Here is a 21,944-nt window from a genome sequence, read left to right as displayed (position 1 = left end):
TTTTCCTTTGTCTATTTTTTGGTCACTGTAAGAGTGAAGTTAACAGTATATACTTCCTTACAGAGATACGTTAGTAATGGAAAAAATAGGTGTTTGTAATCCATTTTTCAAAGTTAGGTATTTCAGTCTGAAAAATGTACTGTTTTGGAAATTCTCTTGTTGGGACTCAATAAAGAAGCAAAAAATCTGTAGACGAGAACAACAGCTAGATCGGTAGTAACTCATCCCAGTGTCAGAGCAGGACTGGTAACTGAAGTGCTGTCAGATTTGTTAGCTAAAATAAACCTCTGGGGATTTTCATGACAGCTTTCCTTTCTGCACATTTGATATTCCATATTTCTGAATTATTCAGCATTGCTGCTGCTAAGTCAGGTAGTGTCTCTGGAGTGTAATTATCTTAGCGATGGTTAAAAACAGGAAAAAAGAAATGTCCCAATTATATATTCATTGTTTTTTGAATACTTGGAACAGTAGTTTCAAATACCAACTGTAGTTCACAGGAACCTGAAAGCAGGACTGGGAAACCCTGGAGAAGATATCGTCATCTCATTGAAGTTAATACCAAGCAGGGCAAAAATTAAACATTCCAAGATATGCAAAACCAAATAGACTTAAACTAATTGTGAAATGTGATCTGTTCTAGGACAGTCACTTCTCCATGTGCCAAGTGTTTTAGTTGTTGGTTTTCCAAGCCTCACCTTTTATTTTATGGAAATTAAAATTAAATCAGTTCTTACCAACCTAATACTGAGAATATTTAGCTGGTTTTTGATCTACTGCTTTTTTAGCTGGAGCCATGTTCTGCTAAAATGCACTGACGTTTCAGGACGGGGAACTTGAGAAGCATTTGATTAGGTATCTAGGTGTCTTAATATTTGTCTCATGGCAAATTAGAGTATTCCCAGACAGTTTCCTTTCAATTTGACTAGGCTGGCTTAGCTAAAAAATCATTGTTCTTCTTGGCAATCATAGCGTATTTCTAATCTATAGTAAAAAATGTACTCTCAGGTATCCAGAATACATAACCTCTGTCTTGGCCATGAGTAAGCTGTATGGGAGAAATAGGCTTTGCTGCTGGTCTGCTGTACAGTGGCAAATGAACCCAGTTTTTCTTTTTTCCTTTAAGTCTGATACTGATAACTGACTGTCTGGTACTGATAACTTTCATCTGACACTGATAACTGTGTCAGATGAAATGAACCCTTGAGCTAATGTCCAAAAGACCATGAACACCCTTCAGTAATTTTTTTTACTCTAGATTGAAACAAAGTTTTAAGAAATGAAATCAGAAATTTATTTTGTTAATTCCAAGAACACTAAGTGAAAAGAAATTACTTTTTGTTTGTTTGATCTTTCACTGGGAGCTTTTAAATATGATCTTTCTTAAAAGGTTTTGTTTGAATCACAAGTTCTAGTGAGTGTCTTATCAAAGCTTCCTACTGAAGGAGAAGGAAACTAATATTGAATTTAATCGGTGAAGCAAAGAACAAGCTTCTTACTAGAGAATCATGTGTCAAAGCTAGGAAAAGAGCAAAATTCAGCATGATAACTGTAGGTATCTGTCTGTCTAGACAAAAGACTTAGACATTCTGGATTTGGGGTCATTTTCATATTTTGAACTGTTGTTACACCTACGGTATTGAGGAAAGAAATAGTGCTTTCCCTCTGGAATACAGGACTGAAAGGGCTCTGCTCTTTCTTATTCCTGATTGTCACTGGTACTGTGTCTGCTTTTTGAAGCTCTCTGCATTTGAATTTGTCATGAATTTGTCAACCATAAAATTCTCTATAAACTATCTCATACTAAATTCAATACACTGTGGTGCTGAAGTGTTAAATTCAAACAGAAGCGTCCACAGAGGACTGTTGAGACTAAAATTAGCTCCTACTTCTTACATCCTCTTCCCCCATTTTTTGAGCTGTTATCTTTCTTTTTAAATTAACTAATTTCAATTAATTGATTAATTAGTTCTTCAGATGGAAAAAGTATTTAACATTTCCTAAAATATTTTTGGTCATTTAGCTCTCATGTATAGATTTAAGGGAATAATATAAAACTAAATTATACCAATACTTAATGACAGATGCAGTACTCCCTCTTTCCATTTCTGTTCAGCTGATGCACGCACAGCTTTATTATCTCAAAAATGCACAGAAATTATAGTTCTGTTTCCTGTGCGTGGGCCTTATGGCAAAGCAAGTGAGTAGCTGTATATTTATGTTGAGGCAAGGAGAGCCAGGAATATTATACCAGGTGACTCGGTTGAATGGTCACAACAAACACAGCTTGGCATTTAGAACTTTTAATCCATGGAGACAGACTTCAAAATATTATTAACTGAATGATTTCAAGTGACAAAGATACTCAAATATTCTTGCAAGTATTTCATAAGTCTAAAAAGAATCAGATTTCAACAGGCAAAATGTTCTGAATTAGGGATTTTTGAATACAAATGCTGATGTTATGGAAACCAAATGAGAACAATCAGAAAAGTTAGTATAACACCAAATGCTTTGTCCGAATTGTTATATTTTATCACTATCAGAAGTAAGCTTGATTACTGAGTAGAACATCCTGGAGGACAGGCTTGAAGCCAAATTAGCCATCTGTCCACATTCGTTACCTGCAGGAGTGATGTCAGAGTTGGCTTCAGGGATGCTCCAGCTGGTGTCCTCCAAGGGAAATATTGGATGTCATCAGTCTGAGTGCACCTTGCAGACACACTTTCCTGCCCTGAAGTCAGGGTCAACACACTCTGATAATAACAACAACAAGCAGGAGAGTTGAGCCAAGGAAAAGTTCTTTGAGATGGAGGTTGGGCTGGCTGCAGCTCCCCCTTCCAAAACTGTAGCAATCCTCCAATTCTGATTTCAAGTATCCAGAAGCCTGCAGTCTCGGGGCATTGCTGCTGGTGCAAATGATGTTGCTGAGTGCAGAGTAGCTGGAAAGGATGGGCATACTGTCCTCTGCCTCAAAATTCAGCAGCCTAAAATTCAAAATGCTCCCTGTGTTCTGCCACGTACAGCAGACTGGGATTTCCCCGGCAATTTGCAAGTCTGATGTGGAGAGTGAGGAGAATTTCTGTGATATACAAGGTTATGTATACTTGCTATGAAATTTTGGGACAGGTAGGAGGAAAGCTTATTGAAAGACTGGATAAAGGAAAATAAAAGGATGATGGTAGATATTATAGAATACCTATTCTCTGTTTGGAGGATATTGTAGACCATCTCATCAAAAGAAAGAAGTGAATGAGGCTCTCTTTGAGCATGGATTGAAAATTTGAAATACTACTCAATAATCTACTTGTAGTTATCTGTAAAATAATAAAATTAATAATATTGAAATTGATTTTTTTTTCTTTAATGGAAGTTATGGTGCCATGAGACACAGGAAGAGCATGACCAGCTCCCTGCCACTAGAATAGTGAGAAGATGGTCCTGCTCTCCACAGTCTCTCGTGATGCTGACTTAGTGCTGCTTCCTGTCTTCACAGTACCCCTCTCCAGGATCCACGTAAACTCAGTAAAAATAAATAAATAAATAGAAGCTCAGGGAAAAAAAGCCTATTTTTCTGGTATTTAAATGAATTCTGTAGCAGTTTGAAGAGGACTAAAGCAGTTACGTGGGGAGGAGACCACACATCTGCAAGCTACAACAGGGAGGAAGAGAGGAGTGAGCAGTGAGCCAGGGAATGAGTTCTCACCCTTTGGTAGCAGCAAGTCATTAGATCTATTAAGCAATATTAGGATCTCAGCTACCTAGAACAATGAAGAAGTAAATGTGCCCTTTCTTCCAGTGCTTTTGGTATTGCTAATGTTGCTTTCTCACAAGCTGGTTAGAGAGTGGATGCATCTTTAATTTTCATCTGATGATTACACAACAGGATGAGAAGAAATTGCTGTCAAAGAGTAGCTGTCAATGGTTTGATATTAGACCAAGAATGTCTCAAAGACAGATACAGGTCCCCGAGGTAACTGTCTCTGTAGAACCCCACATCCTAGTTCTGTTCTGCGTCTTCATTAATTGTCTGAATAAATAGGTAGCAAAATGAATGGCATCAAGTTGACGTTGGCTGGATATTAAAAGTCAATTGGGAAGACAGGGTCAAAATGAAAGTGGATCCTGGCAAATCAAAGAAATTATTGGAAGACAGTAACATGAGATTCAGCACAGAAAGCAAGAAAGCATCAAGGGCCACTATTGAGGAGAAATTTAAAGCACAAAATAGTTTGTTAGCACTGTGACTAGGACAAGAGACATAAATTGTTAAACAAACAACAGTGTACAAATTTAAGTGTGTTAACATCCATAAGAAACAGTGGGTAACTATTCCAGTCTGCATACTTGTGAAGTGGCAGGTGCATCACTGTGTCCAGATGTGGCCACCATGCCTAGGAAAGATGCAATAGTCATCCAGAGACCCAGTTATATTTCAGTTGCTTAATCTAGAACACAGAGGGCATTATATCTGTTTTCTGATTTTAAAAAGGTCAGTAAAAAGTGGCTAATGATTAATTGTTCCTACGGAAACTGGGGCAATTTCAGACAGTTGTAGCATTGTTCACACTTTGTTTATTTACTGCAGTTAGCATCAGGCAAAGGTGTTGTGTGAAGCAGACAATCTGCTTCTACACCATCAAATATGTTAGTTTCATCAGCCCTTAATGTTTTAAGGAGTGATATGTAAACTGAAGGAGTATTGGTGGTGATTTAAGTGGTAGGAGTACCTTGAAAAATGTTTCATGTGTTGGTTTATAGATAAAGTAGCTGTAATGCCCTCACCTGTAGAATTTTTAAATACTGCTCTGGGAGACAGATTTATTTGACATTCAGAACTGTTCTTGTGCACAATTATTTTTTTTGCCATGAAAACCATGTTTTTATGGAAGAAGAGGAGCACTTAATGATTTGCTGAACTCTTTAACTCCAACAATGAGCTTAGTTTAGTAACTGAAATGTTAGGATGAGCATTCTTATTTCACTGAAGTACTTCATTTATGTGTTTGGTTCCTAAGAAGAAAATTAAAAAAAAAATAGTAATTAAACCTCTTGTCATAAAGTCAGTTTTGCAGAGCTTAAAATAATAGGAAATGATTAAGTTTAAATAATGTTACTTTAAAGACTTAGAGTACTGAAAAATAATTTGAGCAAAAATTCAAGCAGTATGTTCAGACCTGACATTAGAGGCACATATGAAATCATATTTTAAAGGATTTTTTAAACGTAGCTTCCTGCATAGTAGCCCAAAAAACATTTTATTTGGAGTTCTAGGTAAGTTTTTTTAATTCTTACAAGCAACACTTCTTAAAGTAAGATGTTTTCAGCAATTAACTAGTAGAGCGTGAATCCAGGATGTCTAATTGCACTGATGCTGTAGGAGGCAGACCCAGGTAGAATTTTAGTGACTGAGGAAAGCCCTCCTTGTGTATCAATTTCTAAACAAATACCTTTGTGCAAGAATTGATATTTCAAATGATTATTTAAATCCACAGACAAGCCACATGATTTCTGAAAATTATTTTTCTTTTTTGTTACAACAATAAATTGCATAATGACTTCCTATTAAAAAATATATTTAAAACATCTTACTTTCATCTCCACCTAGAGTACAATTTAATTATGCTTCATGGATAAAACTCTGTAGTTATAAAACTAAAATCAAAATCCTTCATGCATAAAGAAAAATGTTCTTGACTATATTCCATTCTGTGAAACAGGAGCTTTTTATTACTTATAGTATTTGTCAAGAATGTCTTATGTGTTTCCTGTTGAATACATAGTTGTTGGCTTTCATCTTGATAATGAAATACATACACACGTACTCTGAATGGATCTTGACATTGGAGTGAACTTCATTATTCCACAGAGATGCTAAGATCTACTGTAGGAACATTGGATCAGTTGCATTGTGTTTATCATGTGGACACCATTGCTCATGGCAACAGGAGTTTGTGGATGCTGATATTATTCATTTGGAGCTTCGCATCTGTTATTAGAGCATGGCAAATAGTGCCTTGATCTTGAGGAACTACAGGACTGCATACGTGGATCTTCGGTTGGCATCTACTTTGTATTTACAGAGTTCTTGAAGTTACAGAAGCAAAAACAGGAAGATGTTTTTCAGTGTTTCTTACTTTTCTTCTTAGTCATTGCTTCAGATAGCGCCAGTATGATTGGTATTGAGGGTCTGTGTTCTACTGTATTCTTCCTTAAAAACTGAATGCCAGACAGTGCACCTGTTGCTTTGATGCTCTCTGATTTCTGAAATTCCAGAGGAACTGAAATCAAGTCTCAAGGTGAATTTCTTCCCTGTAAGTTTGTTTTGTATGTTGCTTCTACGCAGGGAGATGGACTACATTGAGCTTTCTCCTTGGGAAATGCAGGTGTATGAACCACCCCAAGATTAATTGAATGGTATCTAAAGGGTATCGGTACAGACAGGGTGATGCATGAGGGAAGAAAACCACTAATACAGAGCATGCTGTGCCAGATTTGCTTGGAGCTGCTGTCTGTGCTCTGGCAAGAGAAGCAACAAAGACAGAATGCTGACCTCTGTGAAGCTCATTCTTTTTCTAAGAAAATGTACTCAGTCCTTCTTTCTTGCTATTACTCATTGTCAAGAAATTGTATCTTCCAGCTAGAGCAGATTTTGGCCTTCGGGAATAGTCTCATCCACAAGTCATTGAAAGATATTGTCAGGACTCCACTTCACCTGACCCCAAAACACAGCTTGGTTTTGACTGTATTGCTTCTCTGCCTCCATTGAGACATTAAGCCTCATCACTAAAACCCCGAACACAAATATGAATGGGGTTCTTCTAACAATACATGGAAGCAGATTTTATCCCTTTGGCTTGTTGGCTTTCCCACTTACTCCTAATATTAGTTGTTAATGGAATACTATCTTCTGTAATTACAGTAGAAGCATGATTCTGCTTGTAAAGTATAGTCATTAGGGGAAAATATTCACAGTGTTCTGTTTCATTTCATCTTTATTTATTGAATATCATCCTGTGTATATCTTCAGAAAGAAAGCTATAAAAGATTCTGTCAATGTTAGTAATTTCAGTCTTTGACCTGCAATTCCACGTTTTATAATGTTTATTTGTGTTTTGCAATTTGTATTTAATTGTGTCTGAGAAGTCTCATGCATAACATCCTTCCTTTAAGTTTTCCATTAGTTTTATTTTCTTGCCAGCCGAATATGGTTGAATGCTACAGCAGCTGCTTTGCAACTATAGCTCTTCTCTCTTATTACTGATAATGACAGCCAACAATTTACTGCATGTATTAAGTTTGGTTATGCATTGTTGTATAACTGAAGTTTTCAGAAAAATATTTTCTGAAGCATAGGACAACAAATGTCAGGCTGACCTAATTACTGTTATCCTATCTATGAGCTCTCTTTTCTTCCGCTAGCTGCAGAGAAGTTGTTGGAAAATGCATGTTAGCAAAGTATTCAGATTTCTGCTGTGTATGGCATCATTATTCCCATTTTTGTTTAGCTGGTAGTGGGTGAATATTTTTACTTAAGGATGTAAAGGAAGGACTGCCCCAAGTGGAGGGAGTGGAAGCTGCTGCTGAGGTCCATGCCCTTGGGCTTGGGCTGGCCACGGAGACGTGGACCCTGAGAGCTTGTGGAGTTCCCCAGCAGAATGAGGGATGAGTTCAGAGGACTTGGGTCAAGAGTTCAAAAAGAAATGAACTTGCAATGACAGAGCAGACATGATCCTGTAATCGGAGTGCTTGCATCCTTCAAAAACATGCAGGTTTTATTCAGTTAGCATAATCCCTGTTGATCATGGCCGTTGTCACTAAATAACAGACTATAATCTCAAAGGTTGCTGAGAGGTACAAACCAAGGTGATGTTACATGCCTGCAGGGTAAAGTGATGTCCCATGGTGAGAAGTTTCTGGGCAGATTGAGCAGTTTGACTCTCTAGGGAAAACAGATGAGTTGAAGTGTGAAGCCCATCTGTACATTGACACTGAGGGAGGGTTACAACATCACCTAGGTCGTTTACCAAGATTCAGTTCACATTTCCAAGGACAGCTTTGTTATTTCAGATCACGAAGCTGTGGAATAGTGAAAACAAGTCAGTGTGAACTAGGGCCTTAAAGTAACTTGCACCTCTTTGCATTTGCATTTGAAGTACTTCCATGCAGAGCTAAGAAATCTGTGAGATTAGAAGCACTGAGCACTCTTTGTGTAGTCTGTAAAATAATAACAGTATTACCAACTCCATCCTATAAATATCATCCACCTAATGAGACTATCTGTCAGTAACCATTCAGACAATATAGAGCCCATTTGTCTGTGGTGATGAATGTGACTGTGATGGAGGGGATCAGATAAAACTACAGTTCCATTGTTGCTGGTAACTGCTATTACTAACAATAGATTATTCTGATTATTTTGTTATTAAGGATTTGCCTTTTTTTTTTTGTGAAGTCTTGACAATAAAGCCTTTATAGATCAGTTGCAAGAGTTATTACTGTCCAGCTTATCTTCCTGCCAGTTCAGGATTTGATATGGCTTTTGTGTGTTTTCTAATTTAAGTCTGAAATGATAGGGCTTTCACTAGCAGATTTTTGGAAATGAGTCAGAATGGCTGATTGCTCCAAATTTTTCTGTCTCTTCAGTTGTTTCTTAAAATAATAGTATCATTTATTTCATCCGTATGCTCTTAATCTAGATAAATGCAGAAGAATAGTATTTCCTGGAAGTGTGTATAGGCAGGAGTCTTGGGATTTGAGTTAATGCATTTGCAGTGTTTGTATGTTATCATTTCCAGTTCTTGATTCATTCTTGCGGTGCTTTCATTATAGATAGGCAGAGGTTGGGGTGACCCCTCTTGATGCTCGCTCTGTTGCCTGGCAGGCACACGAGGGGAGCTGGGCAGCCTGAGCCTCTGGGTGCGGGAGGGAGGAAGCCTGCAGAGGCTCCTGGGGTCTGCCTTGGCGAGTCACCCAGGTGCCAGCTCTGTGCCCAGTCCCACATGGAGCAGCTTTACTTCTGGGGGGCTGCCATTGTTCTGCCTTTGCATTACTCTCAGAGGTCCTCTTCTGCTTGCTGTTCTCAGAAATGTGTCTTGTACTCTCAAGCCACGTGAAAATTTTAGTTTGCAACTTGGAGGGCTGGGGTGGGTGTGGATGGTCATCCCACGCAGTGGAGGTGCTTTTCTGTGTGTGGGCTGTTACAGTACATAGGAATTCTTGTTTCCGGCTCTGAGACTGATGTGGTTCAGAAATGTTTGCAATACAGCCTGTGCAAATGATCACAACTCTGTGGAAAATCCATTGTCATTATTTGCCTTCGAGGTCGGGTCCAGAGTTCATGCACAACAGCATAATTTCACTGGCAGCGTATTCTGCGTACACTTAAACCATCTAAAGAGCCAGCTTTGCAAGGCATTATTTGGCAGCAGAATCGTATAGTCAGTGATAGAGATTTCTAGTGGCTTACCTCTAGAGGTGACCATTTATCAGTAAATGGGGTAATAAGTGTGGTTGTTTTACACATTTTTATATTTAGAAGAAAGGAAAAATGTGATATTTCAACCTGGATAGACCCTTTTCCTCTTAGCTGCATATCAAAATATTCACATGGCTGAAAGAGTTTCTAACAGAAGTGAGCATTTATAACAGCGATCAACAGCTCTTGCCATCAGAATATTTTACAAACGGTTAATGAAAACTATCTATACTATAACATGATTTTTCTAAACAACCAGTTCACATCCAAATTCTGAAAGAAGAATACTAGATATCACTCTTTGTGAGGAAATAAAATAAGCTATTGGGTATCTTCTGCAATTCCTGACAGTCTTGCTATTTCAAAGCCCAAAAATATTAATCTCCCTTAGATCACATTGTGGATATTCTCTCTATCTATGTCATTATTGCTAAGGCACATTTCCATGCACTTTTAGTACGGAGTGAATGAGCTTATGCAAATGTGGAGAGCTATCCCTAGACCAGACTTCCATTTTACTTTTATTATCAAATGGAGATTTTTTTAATGGGATTTATTATGATGATAAAACAGGAAGGTTCATTTCCCTGGGTTTCCACAGCCCTGCCTGCCCATCTTTACAACAACATCAAATTAAAAGCAGATGCTGTCATGGGACAATGAAGTGCTCAACATCATCAGCTTTCAGCTCCTTACTCCCTTACTGTGAAGTGGTTTCCAGTGTTTTTCTGTCAGTTCTATTTCTGAAGAACTGTTTTCACTGTTTCATAGATTTTACAAGAAAATATTGTTGTGCCTCTGGTGCAGACAAGGGGAAATCTAACTTCATTATAGTTAAGTGCCCGCCTCCCCATTCCCCTCTATAGTAGGGTAATGTACCAAATTATAGAGTTTTAATAAATAGCAAGGATGCAGTTAGAAGCACATTTCTAGGATCTCAGAATATCTTTGGCTATGTTTGCCTCTTCAGGCATTTTTTTTTGTCATCATTGTTCCTGATGCCTTCTCATAGCATAATGATAATGTTCTTGAAATTGTTGACCAATGGCAAATGGGTGACCTGCTTTTTGTAGCAATGGTGTGAAGCTACACGGGTTCCAGTCTTCCTCCCTGTCACTATGCAGTGATTTCAGGCTTCTGCGTTAACCCCTAAAGACAGAAATAAATTAAATATTAAAATTACCTTTTGTCCCCATTTCCTGCCTGAGTTTGAAGCAGCATGTGTGCGCAAGGGTAGAGCAGGGGCACTTGCTGACAGTACTTCTGAAGGACTGATCAAAGGAATAATATTCATCCACATCCTCCGCTCCATGGCAGATCACAGGCCCTATCATTAACTGTGTGTCTCATTTGCTTAGCAAAGCGTGAGCGCTCTGTCTGTTTGAATCAGGATCACTATGCACAGTTCGCAGGACCCTGAAGAAAAGCTGATTCCACCAGTGTGCTAGGCAGCAGTATCTTAAAAGATCTTGCTAAAGAATCAGGAGAAGGTTATTGTAACTATGCTTCCACTTAAAGTCTTTGCAACTCATAAATGTTCTGGAAATGTCCTTCACTAATTATTTGGTCTGATCTGGGAAGGAAGTGGTGGGGTGACCAAAAAGGAAACCCAATGAAACCAAACCAGTGTTGCCACTTCCTTGTAGTGCTTTAATAGTAACTACACATTTGCACAGCTGAAGCATTCTCTGTCACAGAAATAAAATTTTAGCCTGTAATATTGCAGCAGAGACAGAAAAAAAAGGCTTCTCTATAATTTGAAATTTATGACAGTGACTTTAGCTTGATGGCCTTTTTTGTCTTTTTCAAAGTTTTCCAACTGTTGCAAATATGCATATAGTGCTATACGGTGCCATCCAGTACGGTCAACAGAATGACCTCTTTTTCTCACCTGTCAACCATAAAAAGACCAAGCAGCTGTTTTACCAGCCCCCGTGGAGTACATATGGCATAGGAGATGCCACAGGCCTGGTAGGCACAGCCCTGCTGGTTCTGCCTGTTCAGCAGATGCTACGGTGAGCAGTGCTGCCGGAGCATGGGATGGTGCAGCTGCTCTGGTCTGCTGGTGCAGTTCTGCTGCAAGCTGTGAGCAGTGCAGGGAAAAAAATGCACTGGAGCAGTTTGTAATCTCCAGGCATGAAGTCACCGTTACCCATTGTGTGCAAAAGCTGGCTTTCTGGGCTGTGGTGCCTTCAAGTCTTCTTTAATCTGGAATAAGTACAGAATGCTTTAGAGTTATAGAGATCAGTCATAGAGTTACAGTAATCAGAAAAACTTAAATCATCTGTAACATCTAACAGCAGGCTGATAACCAGTGAGATTTGTTGTTATTATTTATCTATTTATCTATGTTGGGAGAACAAGGTTTGAATTAAAGGGCTGTTATGGAAATTAAAAAAAAAAAAAAAAAAATGTTTGGGCTCCAGTAGATACGTTTTAAGAAGAATCATTTATCATCAAATTTTAATAAAAATTTCCCCGAGTTTAAACTTTACTTATGATGCTGTACTGTGTTATGTAAATAAATAAATAAAGCAAAAGTAAGTCCTGGAAAAGGAAGATAGTTCTGTAGTTTATACCTCTACATCTAAAGAGAAGAAGGTAGCATTGTAATTGGATAGTAATTCTGTTGAGCTACTGCCCCCATATATTCTGAGAGAACATCCTTGAAGGGAGTGTTGGAATTTAATGAACTGTTGTTATTCCCTAATACTTGGGAGGCAGTGATGGAGTTGCTGTGCAACCAAGAGAGATGACCTACAGATATGCTGCTGGCCTTGTTCCTTATTTGAAAATAGAAGTTTAATCTCAAATGAGATGTCAATTTACCTGAGTGTTACTTTCCATAGACACAGATTTCCTTGTTAGCTTGAGCAGATTTTTCCTGTTTAAAAGTAAGATGTACACTCAATTTAGAATAGTGGCATTGCCTTAAAATGTCAGTCTCACATTTCATAATAACCCAGAGGGAAAAGAGATGATAGTAGGAGGTTCATTGTGCCTTCAGCTGAATGGCACAGGCCTTCATAATCAAAATAATTGGATTTTTACAAGAACCAGAAACAGGGTGACTTCCCATACTTGCAAATTTCTTAGGCTGTGCAAAACGTTACTTATCTGTTTGAACTTTGACCTTGAGTTAACTTTGAATGCAGAGTCTGATGTAATGTCTTTTTTTTTCCTGACTTGTTGAGAAAGAGTATATCCTTTAAAAAAGTGATTTTTTTATTTTTAGATATGCTTCTAATTAAACCTTACTAAAAGCCAGAAGGCCTAATATAAGTTCGTATTTTAGAGACATTTAGTAATATTTTGCCTCTGTACTGTAAATTAAAAATTGCATCAAATTTTGCTTGAGAATTTTTTTTTCTAGCATTTCTTACTCACTTCCTACTAGTAGGCTGGAGGGTTTTAGGGCAGCTATTGAGCTGCACATATCTGATATCCCTGCCCCCTCATGCCATGAACATGGCTCAGCAGTAGTGCTGCTCTCAGCTCACCTTACAAGCAGTCTTACAAGATTCAGGTGTTTTAGACTCATGTCTCTAGTCCAACTTGAAGCACAATATTCCCAGTGTTCTTTTGCTCCTCAGTTTTATCCTCCTGAACACCTTTGCCAGGAGGACATTTCCAGAACATTTCATTTTCCTTTTGTGATAATATCTGCTGACCGACCTCCTTAGTTTGATTACTGTAGATCTCCTCTAGCAATAATACAGATAGATTTCCCTTGGATTATGAGAGGTAATTATAAGAGAAGGAAGTCTTCTCTTCAGTCTTCCATCTCTACCCAATTGTCCCACCTCTTCCAGAGCTTCATTAATTTTCTAAATATGGGAGGGAAGGCTAAATGGGCCTCAGCATCATTACCCATATAAGGGTTCATCACTCTTTTACAATATGATGTTTCAATGAAGTTTAGCAATGTGCTAAGTAAAATGTTTGCTTAAATACCAAAGCATCATTTGTACGTTTAAGATTAAAGTGAATGATGTGGCTATAATGCCACTTACAAAGGTTACCTGTAATGAAACTGCTTGATGACTATGCAGCACTTTCATAATCTCCAGCAAAGGTTGCTATGTGAGAATGCAAATTTTTATCAACACTTTTACAGCTCTTGGTCATGGGAAATTTACTGCATTTGGCATTAGAATGAGGCCTTACTGCAATTTTAGTAGAAAGTGTGTTGATCACGGGGGGATGCAGGCTATGAAAGTATGAGTCAGGTAAATTAGCCTTGATCTCTATCTTGTATAATAGTGCCTCCCTGGAATCACACAATGGTTAAAGGTTGGAAGGGACCTCTGGGGGTCATGTGGTCCAACCCATCTGCACAAGCAGAACCTACAGCAGGTTACCCAGGACCATGTCCAGGTGGCAAGGAAGTAAACGGGTGAAATCTTTGTTCTATGCCTCTTAAAGGACACCTATCTCACAAATGAATTATCACCTATAGAATAGTTTACTGGGTGCCAGTGAAAGAAATGTATTAACCATGCATATATATATATGTAGATATTCATTGTAGGTAAGATAGAGACACTGTGGATCTGTATGAAATCTGTCAACACATGATGGATTTTGCAAACAACTCATTAGAAAGATAGAGAGGAACAAAAAATAACACAAGAATATTCAAACTGATTAGGAGCGATAATAAATTTATACAGCAGCTTAATTAGAGAATGCAGATTACTGAAACCAGCTGGATGTGTAGGAGTCTGCACAGTTGAATACAGTGGTGCAAATGCTGCCTTCAGTTTACTTTGTGAAAATTGCTGTGCTATCTTATTATAAATACTCAAAACTTCACAGTTACATAAAAAATAAAAAAAAAAAAACAGCTGGTAATTTACAGTGTACTTTGGTGAGGGCTTTGAATGTACAATTATTGAACTGCTGTGGTGTAGGGGCACTATTTATGGGGAGCAAATCAACTTAAAGACAGACCATTTCCTTACACAGTTGATCTGTCATGTATTTTAAGATACCATTCCTACACACACTAAGAAGATAGGATGTGGGCTGCAGGGATGCAGTGGTTTGCAAAAGCTATGTGAGCATTTGTTAGAGACTGGGGCACAAATTCATCAAATAAGGGGCAAAGTTGTTTCATAATCATGTTGTTAGAATGGATGTTAGTAAGATAAAAGGAAATAGTGCCTTACAGAAATATTCAATGTAAAAAAATAGTGTATTTTAAACTAATTTCAACATATTTGTTTAAACAGTTAAATATATGTAAGATACCTCTTTTTAATTTACTTGAAAAATTCAGTGATGTCAGTCTAATCCATATTCATCCCAATTACGTCATCTTTTTCTATGCACAGTACAGAAATTGTCCTTCAATTTGTCTTTTGGAGCAACCTATAAGCTCATACTGTATCTATCACTTCCTAGCCACTTGGTCAACTCATCTTCTTCATTTCAGTTCGTTTTATTTCTGCATCCACATCATTTCGTTGTTAGTGTCCAAATCTCTGTCTCTTGCTTTAAACATGCATAGATTTTAATGTTTAGTTTTGTTCGAAACTTTTGTTATATAGGATTAGTATCAGCTCCTGCTGTTTGCATGACGAAGCTTTGGTGCACTATCAAGAATCACTGCAGAGAGCACCAGCTCTCTGGAACGAGGTATTTGAATCTATTCACTCTTCTGAGGTGCCTTCCTGTGGTATCACTAAGGTGGAGGGGCACACTCCTCCTGGGCTGCATCAAAAGCAACATGGCCAGCAGGTTGAGGTTCTCTGACTTTGAAAATTCATAGATGATCTCTTTTCTTCCTCTGCACGTAAATTATGAGAAGTCAGAAAATTGTTCACTGGTTACAGTTAGTCTACTGCTACATTTCCTTAGGTACATTTTTTTAAATCTGTAAGTTATTTTTCTTGTTAAGCATTTACCTGCCTTTTTCTCAGTGCAGTGTGTATTTTTTTTTTTTGCAAAAAATAACTTCTTTTTTTTTTCTCACTATCACTAAATCATACTCCATTTTTGTCTCAGCACACCAATCTGTGCTGGGAAAACGGAGATCTCTTGGGCAATTTTTGGATCAGCTGACTTACCAGCAGTATTGTTCTTCCAGGTACAGTGAGTTTGTGCAGTACTCTTATGTGGAAGCTTTTTATAACTATTTTTAAGCTTAGCAACCTTAGCCTTTCCAGCTTTTCTGATGTTTAGGAGTCTTTGTCCTTTGAAGTGTTTGACTAGAAGTTTTTTACAGCTTCCCACTCTAATTACTCACATAATATTATGTTACAGTAGCTCAAGTCTGATTATTTAAGTGTCTGAGTAGGATGTTCCATGAAAAAAAAAATGCCTTTACAAACATAGCTTTGTACTTGACGTTTCTATATAGAAGCCATTAAACAAGACATTAATTCTTCTCTTTTGGGCTCAGTGCAATTCTTGTCTGTGTGACTAATCCTATTGACTACAAAAGGACTTTTCATATCAGTCAAGATTGTAGGACTGGACTCTTGTCTTCATATTTTGGAGACAAATTAAGCCCTGTTCAGCTGTAGCTGCTTGTGGCATGCTGTGGAATACATATCCTGTGCCAAGTGGTCAGGGCCACACAACTTATTGCTCATCTCTCTCCAATAACTAGAAAGCTATCTTGTTTTGTCCTCCCCATTACTTTTTCTGCAAAGCTACAAATGTCAGAACATGCTGTGGAATGACTATGGCAACATCATGTGAAACTTTTTTTTTTTAAATGCTAGAAATATGAATTTGCTGTTCCAATCCCTTGTTTGTTAGTTTTTCTAATTGTAATAAATGTTCTGAACTTTCATGAATGATCATCTAAATAACAAGGGGTTTCTTTACTCAGTACTATCTCTGGAAAATGTACAGATTACTTTTAAAGTATCTGCCAATTATCTTGCAATTTGAAGTCTGATTTTTTTCATTTTCTATCTGATTCACCTGAGGGGATTGCCATTTCCATAGGCTCTCCACTGTGTCAAGAGAAATACTCAAGGAAGGTAAAGTACTGAAGAGAATTAGAGAAAACCTGTGCTTCCCCAGTGATTTCTGGGACTTCATTTTTTCTGCCAGTTAAGATTTAGCTTTTAGTATTTTCCATGCAAGTCCATCTTTATAAAAGGACATTGTATTTTGATTATTTAGAACCTGAAGTCACAAAGGGCATGTTGTAATTAGTTTTACATCGGTAGGAATGGAAAACGTATTGTAGTAGTCAGAATCCCCAGGGGAAGGTTTCTAATAAAAAGTCCGTTGAATTTATTCATATGTGGAAAGAACAGTCAATATTTGAGGTATGAAATGTCAATAAAAGTGAAACGTATTAACACGCAGTCTATGTTGCAGAGCATGGCCTTGCCAGTTAGAATATTGGAGCTTTGTTTCACAAAGCTACTGTGTACTTTTAGAAATACAATCTCTAAAGGAAAACAGAATTAGTCTGTTAAAAACAGGGCTCCCTAGTTGTGAAAATTGATAGCTTAATATAAAATGTAAGATATGTTTTTTTTATATATACATATATTTCAGATTACATACTAGAAGTGAAAGGTAAAATACCTGTAATGTATTACATTACTATGAATGCAGCTGAGAGGATCATTTTCTGACGTTCATTCTCTGTGATTCTAATGGTGGTAGAGGCCACCCAGCTGTTTGCTATTTTGTCTTGGATAAAAGATAGCATTATAAAAAGCGATAAATTAGAAAAAATATGGCAGAACATTGTTCCATTAGCTTGATGTCCGGTTAATAAACTTCTAGCTTACTGCAATACTTATCAGTCCTAGTTCAGTACCAAATCCTAAATCAGTGGCAAAGAATGAAGTTTTTATTTGCCAGTCAGTTCTCAGGAATGGAACCATGTGCTTGCATAGCCACAAACAATCCACCTATATTAATTCAAAACAAATGTTCCCCCAGGTGGGATGATTTTCCCAGAGGGGCTGCAGTGTTACAAAACATATAGCATACTATCTGGTTGTATGTCTATTCTCTGATTAGGAAGTACCACGAGCATCTTTCCTCTTACTGACCAGACATTAACAGAAATGTGTTCCTTTTTGCCCATTGCTCTAAACTTACAAGGCAAGTGTTGACCCAAAACTGATTGAGCAGTTGGATTGACCTTTCTTCAGCTTATCTTCTACCTGCTCAGTGTAGAACCCTTTTTATCCCCTTTCCACTACAACATCAAGGAATCATTGAGCAACATTGAACTCCTGAGAGCTGTCAATGTACTTACTTCATTAGAAGCATCGTTGTCTTGGTAGTTAAAACAAAAAAATAGTGTCCAGTATAAGAAATCATGCTTATAAATTTAAAATGCACTTTTTGTGAACATCCTATAATCTTAAGTATCCCACTTGTTCACTTGTTTGTTTTCTATATTATCTGCGGAAAGGGGTGAATTAAAGCAATTCAATTGAATTCCACATGTTTATTCATGGAATAAATGAAAACACAGGAAATACTGAATGATTTGCCTATGAGGTAAATCACCACTGTGAGACCAAGTTTAGGAGTTTTAAATGCTCCTGTAGAAAAGCAGATGTTCAACTCCCAGCAGCTGCTCTGTGACCATCTACTGTTGCTTTTCTCTAGCCAGCACCTGTGAAACTGAATTGAATTGAGAAGTTTTGCTTGCTTTCAAAACTCACTTTCAAATGTGAGTTACTTCACATGGAACACAGGGATCACATTAAACACTTTTGCAGGTTTCCAGAGTCCCTTTCTTTCACTGTTACGTAGGTTTACTTAACAATGAACAGAATTTGGTTTTAAAAGGGAGAATTTGCACGACTGCCTACCGTGCCCTATATCTATCTACTTATATCACATTGCCTGTTTCTCAACTGGAGTCCATTTTAGGGTCAATAAAGGTAAATGTAGTTTATAATAAAGGTAACTGTGAATTTACCTACATTCACGTGATCCTAGCATCTTCATTATTGTTTGTCCACGTACATTGCCAGTCTTTTCCATTTTTCAGGCACAGCAGGATGGTTCCTGTCATTTACAGTTTGTTTTACTTATTCTTCAGGTCTCCTGTGATGGCTGGAGGTCTATTTGCTGTTAACCGAAAATGGTTTTGGGAGCTGGGAGGCTATGATCCGGGATTAGAAATATGGGGAGGAGAGCAGTATGAAATCTCTTTTAAGGTAAGTCATCGAGTCACCTTATGACCTTATGAGTCTTCCTTACTTGTTTGGTTTTATGCCTGTGGATTTTGATTTCTGATATGCTTTGTGATCGTGATGCTGTAACTAACGCTAGCTTTAGGGTTTTAACTAAAATTAATTTAGTACAGTTTGAATTCTTTTTCTTTACAAATTTCCACTAATTTAAAACAGAATTATGTCATCAACATAGGCTCCATAAACCATATAAAATCACTGCGTGCAGTTTAGTGCAATTTTCTCCAAATATCTGGTAGCTTACCGCCATCAAAGAACAAAGTTTTACCTTGTCCTTTGTGTCAAGTCTTTTCCACTTACCATCATCCATCAGACGCATTTCCTGAACCCTATCATGCTGGAGGTAGGCTTCCGTAGGGTCAGCTGATGGGAATGGATGGAAGTGAAAGTAGAAGCTCGTAGGAAAGAGGACTCTCTTCAGTAGCAGTGAATCACTAGACCAGCTCGACTGCTATGAGCTATTACCTACAGGCCAGATTCTCAAAATTGGATGATTTTTAATTCAATTTTGATAATTGACATAATTGTAATGACGGGGAGTTTTTGAGTGCCCAGGTTATGAACCACCATCCATGGTATATCCTCTGTGTGGACATCTGTATTCAAATCAGTTACTTGGCTTTTACATGCTGAGTTGAAAGTCTTACTACTTTCCACATGTAAAATAGGTATTTGCATTAGTTTGATAAAGACTAATATATCTAATTTTGAAAATTCAGTTTACTATGCTCCAGTATACCCATGGAATTAAGAACTTTACCTTATGGCCTCTGTATGCGCAGGTTTTCAATTAGCTGATAGAATTTCATGAAAAATATAAAATGAGTCAGACATGTTTGGATAAGGATCTGTAATCAGAATTCACATTTAGCTTCAGGATCTTTCCAACCTACTTCCAAACTCCTACGGTGTAAAGCTCAGCAAATAAATTTAATATGTCAGCCATGACTAATATTGTACATCTTGCTGCATCTGAGTTTCAACAGTGATTAAAACAATAAAGCTGTGGCCATTCTGTGGAATAAAATGTACAGCACGACCCTACACTGGGCTGCTAGACTGTCTTTATGGGAGTTATCAAGAACAGAAAAATGGTTTGTATTAACTGCACTACTCTCATCTTTCTCTAAATCATTTTTACGCCACAGCAAAACAAAATTGGAAGGCAAGGGAAACCCAGTAGATGGAAAACATGTTTTGAATATATCGATTTACGTTCTATCCATATAGGTTGTTTCAGAGTCAAATGTAAGTAGTCACTTGTAGCTGTAACAACAGTCTCTGGCAGGTCACCTAAGATTTTATTATCCTATTTCGACTATTCCTTTTATTTGTCATCACAAAGAATATAATTGTAATGCAGTCCAGTCTTTGTATAGAAACCATGGTAACAGCACTAGAAATTGAGATACTAGATTGCCCCAGTGTGTTTTACTCAAGTGATAGATTCCTTTTTTTTTTATTTTTCGGAGGCAGCTGTGTCACACTGGGTCTCATTTCAGTCATATCTCCTGATATCTCCTGATTCATCTCATTAGTATGTACTAACCTTAGGGTCTCTGTCCTTTCTTATTAGTATTAAAAGAAGTAGGAGGAGGAAAAAAAAAAAACTCCTTAGAAAGAATTGCCAATAGAAACAGCTTTCTGCTGGAAGAACTTAACAGATATGAGTTACAGAAAAAACACTGCTGTTTTGTTTGGAATGACACAAAATGGGAGAAGAAATCATGGGAGGCAGGATGGAGAAACAGAACAGACTTTTTTTGTTATACCAGAATTACCCATGTCATCTTGGGAAAGGTTTCTGGTTCAACAGTTTCTACATTGAGAGCTACAGATTCAGTTGTCTTAAAACTTTTTTAAATGAGAGCAAATTAGTCAGTTTAATTTTATTCACAAAGTTTTTATTCACAAAACTTGAGAAGGTGGTGGGCTTGCCATCTCTCTGTTATTCACAAAGTCAATGAAAAAAACAGATGACCAACACGTGAAACACCCAGCTTGAGTGGGTAGGAAATGACATCTTCCCTAGATTATCTATTGTTTATGGGTACCCTTTGCTGATGCCATGTCTTGTGTTAATGCTATTTTGCTTGGCAAATGACTATTTGGAGCATGCTGCCTCAAGAACCCCCTCCAGAACATCTCTAACTACCAGATACTTGACTGTTCTCGCTCATTTCTTCAATTCAATTACATCTCAAGTATTTTGTAAAAACATTCCATTAAGAAGCTGCAAAAAGAAGCCAATTTGAAACGTCCCATAACAGTGGAAGAAAGTTCACATTTAGAGAACTATTTCAGGTTGGTCTTCAAACTCAGTGACAAACATGATCTTCCTTTTATTTTCTTCGCATATAATCTTGTTTTTAACTTTGAGATTCATTTGTATGAGCACTGCTATATAAGTATAAATAAGTGATCCAGCTACTATAAATGGATACCATACCAATGACATGATCTTTCCAGTGTCAGACTTGTGATTTTTGTGGTTAATTCTAATACAGTGATGTAATTATGAGGGAGTGCATGCCAAAGTGAGAGCTGTCACAGACTCTCTGGAAGGAAATAGTGTCTGGTTCACCTCGAACAGATTGCCCTGCTCCATGAGCTGGAGTGAGGAGTGTTCGTGGATCATTTTTGTTCTTCTACTCAGTTATGAGTTTTAAACTCCACTTCATGGATCAACAACTTACTGTAACCCCTCTGCTTAACATTGTAACAGAAGATCCAGGTACTATACAGTAGACAAGCTGTGGCGCGTCTTTAATTAGTGCTCCAGTTTACTTTAATGATTTGAGTGCTTGAGGTAGGCTTACAGGTATGTTAAGGAAGATCTTTGGCAAATGTGTATCTCAAATATCAGGCTTATATGCCCAATTTCACTGTTTCCAAGCATAGCATCATGTAAAAGAAACAGTGCATGTCATGTTTAATATTTTGTGGCCTCATTTTATTTGGAGAAAAATATCCTAGATGCTGGAATGAAACTTCTGCAGGAAACATTCACACACCAAAGGGAAAATATCACTTGACAGTCAAGATCATATTAAGGAAAAGCATCTTCTCAACCAAAGACGTCTGCATTAGTGAATCACAGTTATTGACAGTCATCCGCACAACTCAAATTAGAGGAGTGTGGGCTACAAGGCAGGTAGGAAGCTGTGAGTACAGAGCATGGGCTTAGAAAACCAGAGAAATTGGATCTTTCAGAAAAGTATGATTGCTAGATCTTTGCTAGTCTCAGGACTCCATAAAATAGTTTGCCTGATGTC

At 37.6% G+C, this 21,944-nt stretch overlaps 1 protein-coding gene across 19 annotated transcripts in view; it reads left to right on the top strand.

Annotated features, from left to right (window-relative positions):
• The window catches only part of GALNTL6 (polypeptide N-acetylgalactosaminyltransferase like 6), a 554,330-nt gene that overhangs the window by 490,106 nt on the left and 42,280 nt on the right, over positions 1-21,944 (top strand). For all 19 annotated transcript variants that reach the window (XR_013950458.1, XR_013950459.1, XM_080590199.1 and 16 more), the window contains one exon: positions 18,516-18,633. Coding sequence is in view for 17 of the 19 variants with exons in the window: in XM_080590199.1 (XP_080446325.1) it covers positions 18,516-18,633 (118 nt within the window). In the remaining 2 variants the exon portion in view is untranslated. The remainder of the gene's footprint in view (positions 1-18,515; positions 18,634-21,944) is intronic.

The sequence above is a fragment of the Anser brachyrhynchus genome, assembly GCF_964034855.1.
Source record: "Anser brachyrhynchus genome assembly, chromosome: 4".
Classification (NCBI taxonomy): Eukaryota; Metazoa; Chordata; class Aves; order Anseriformes; family Anatidae; genus Anser; species Anser brachyrhynchus.
This window is presented reverse-complemented; position numbering and strand designations above follow the sequence as displayed.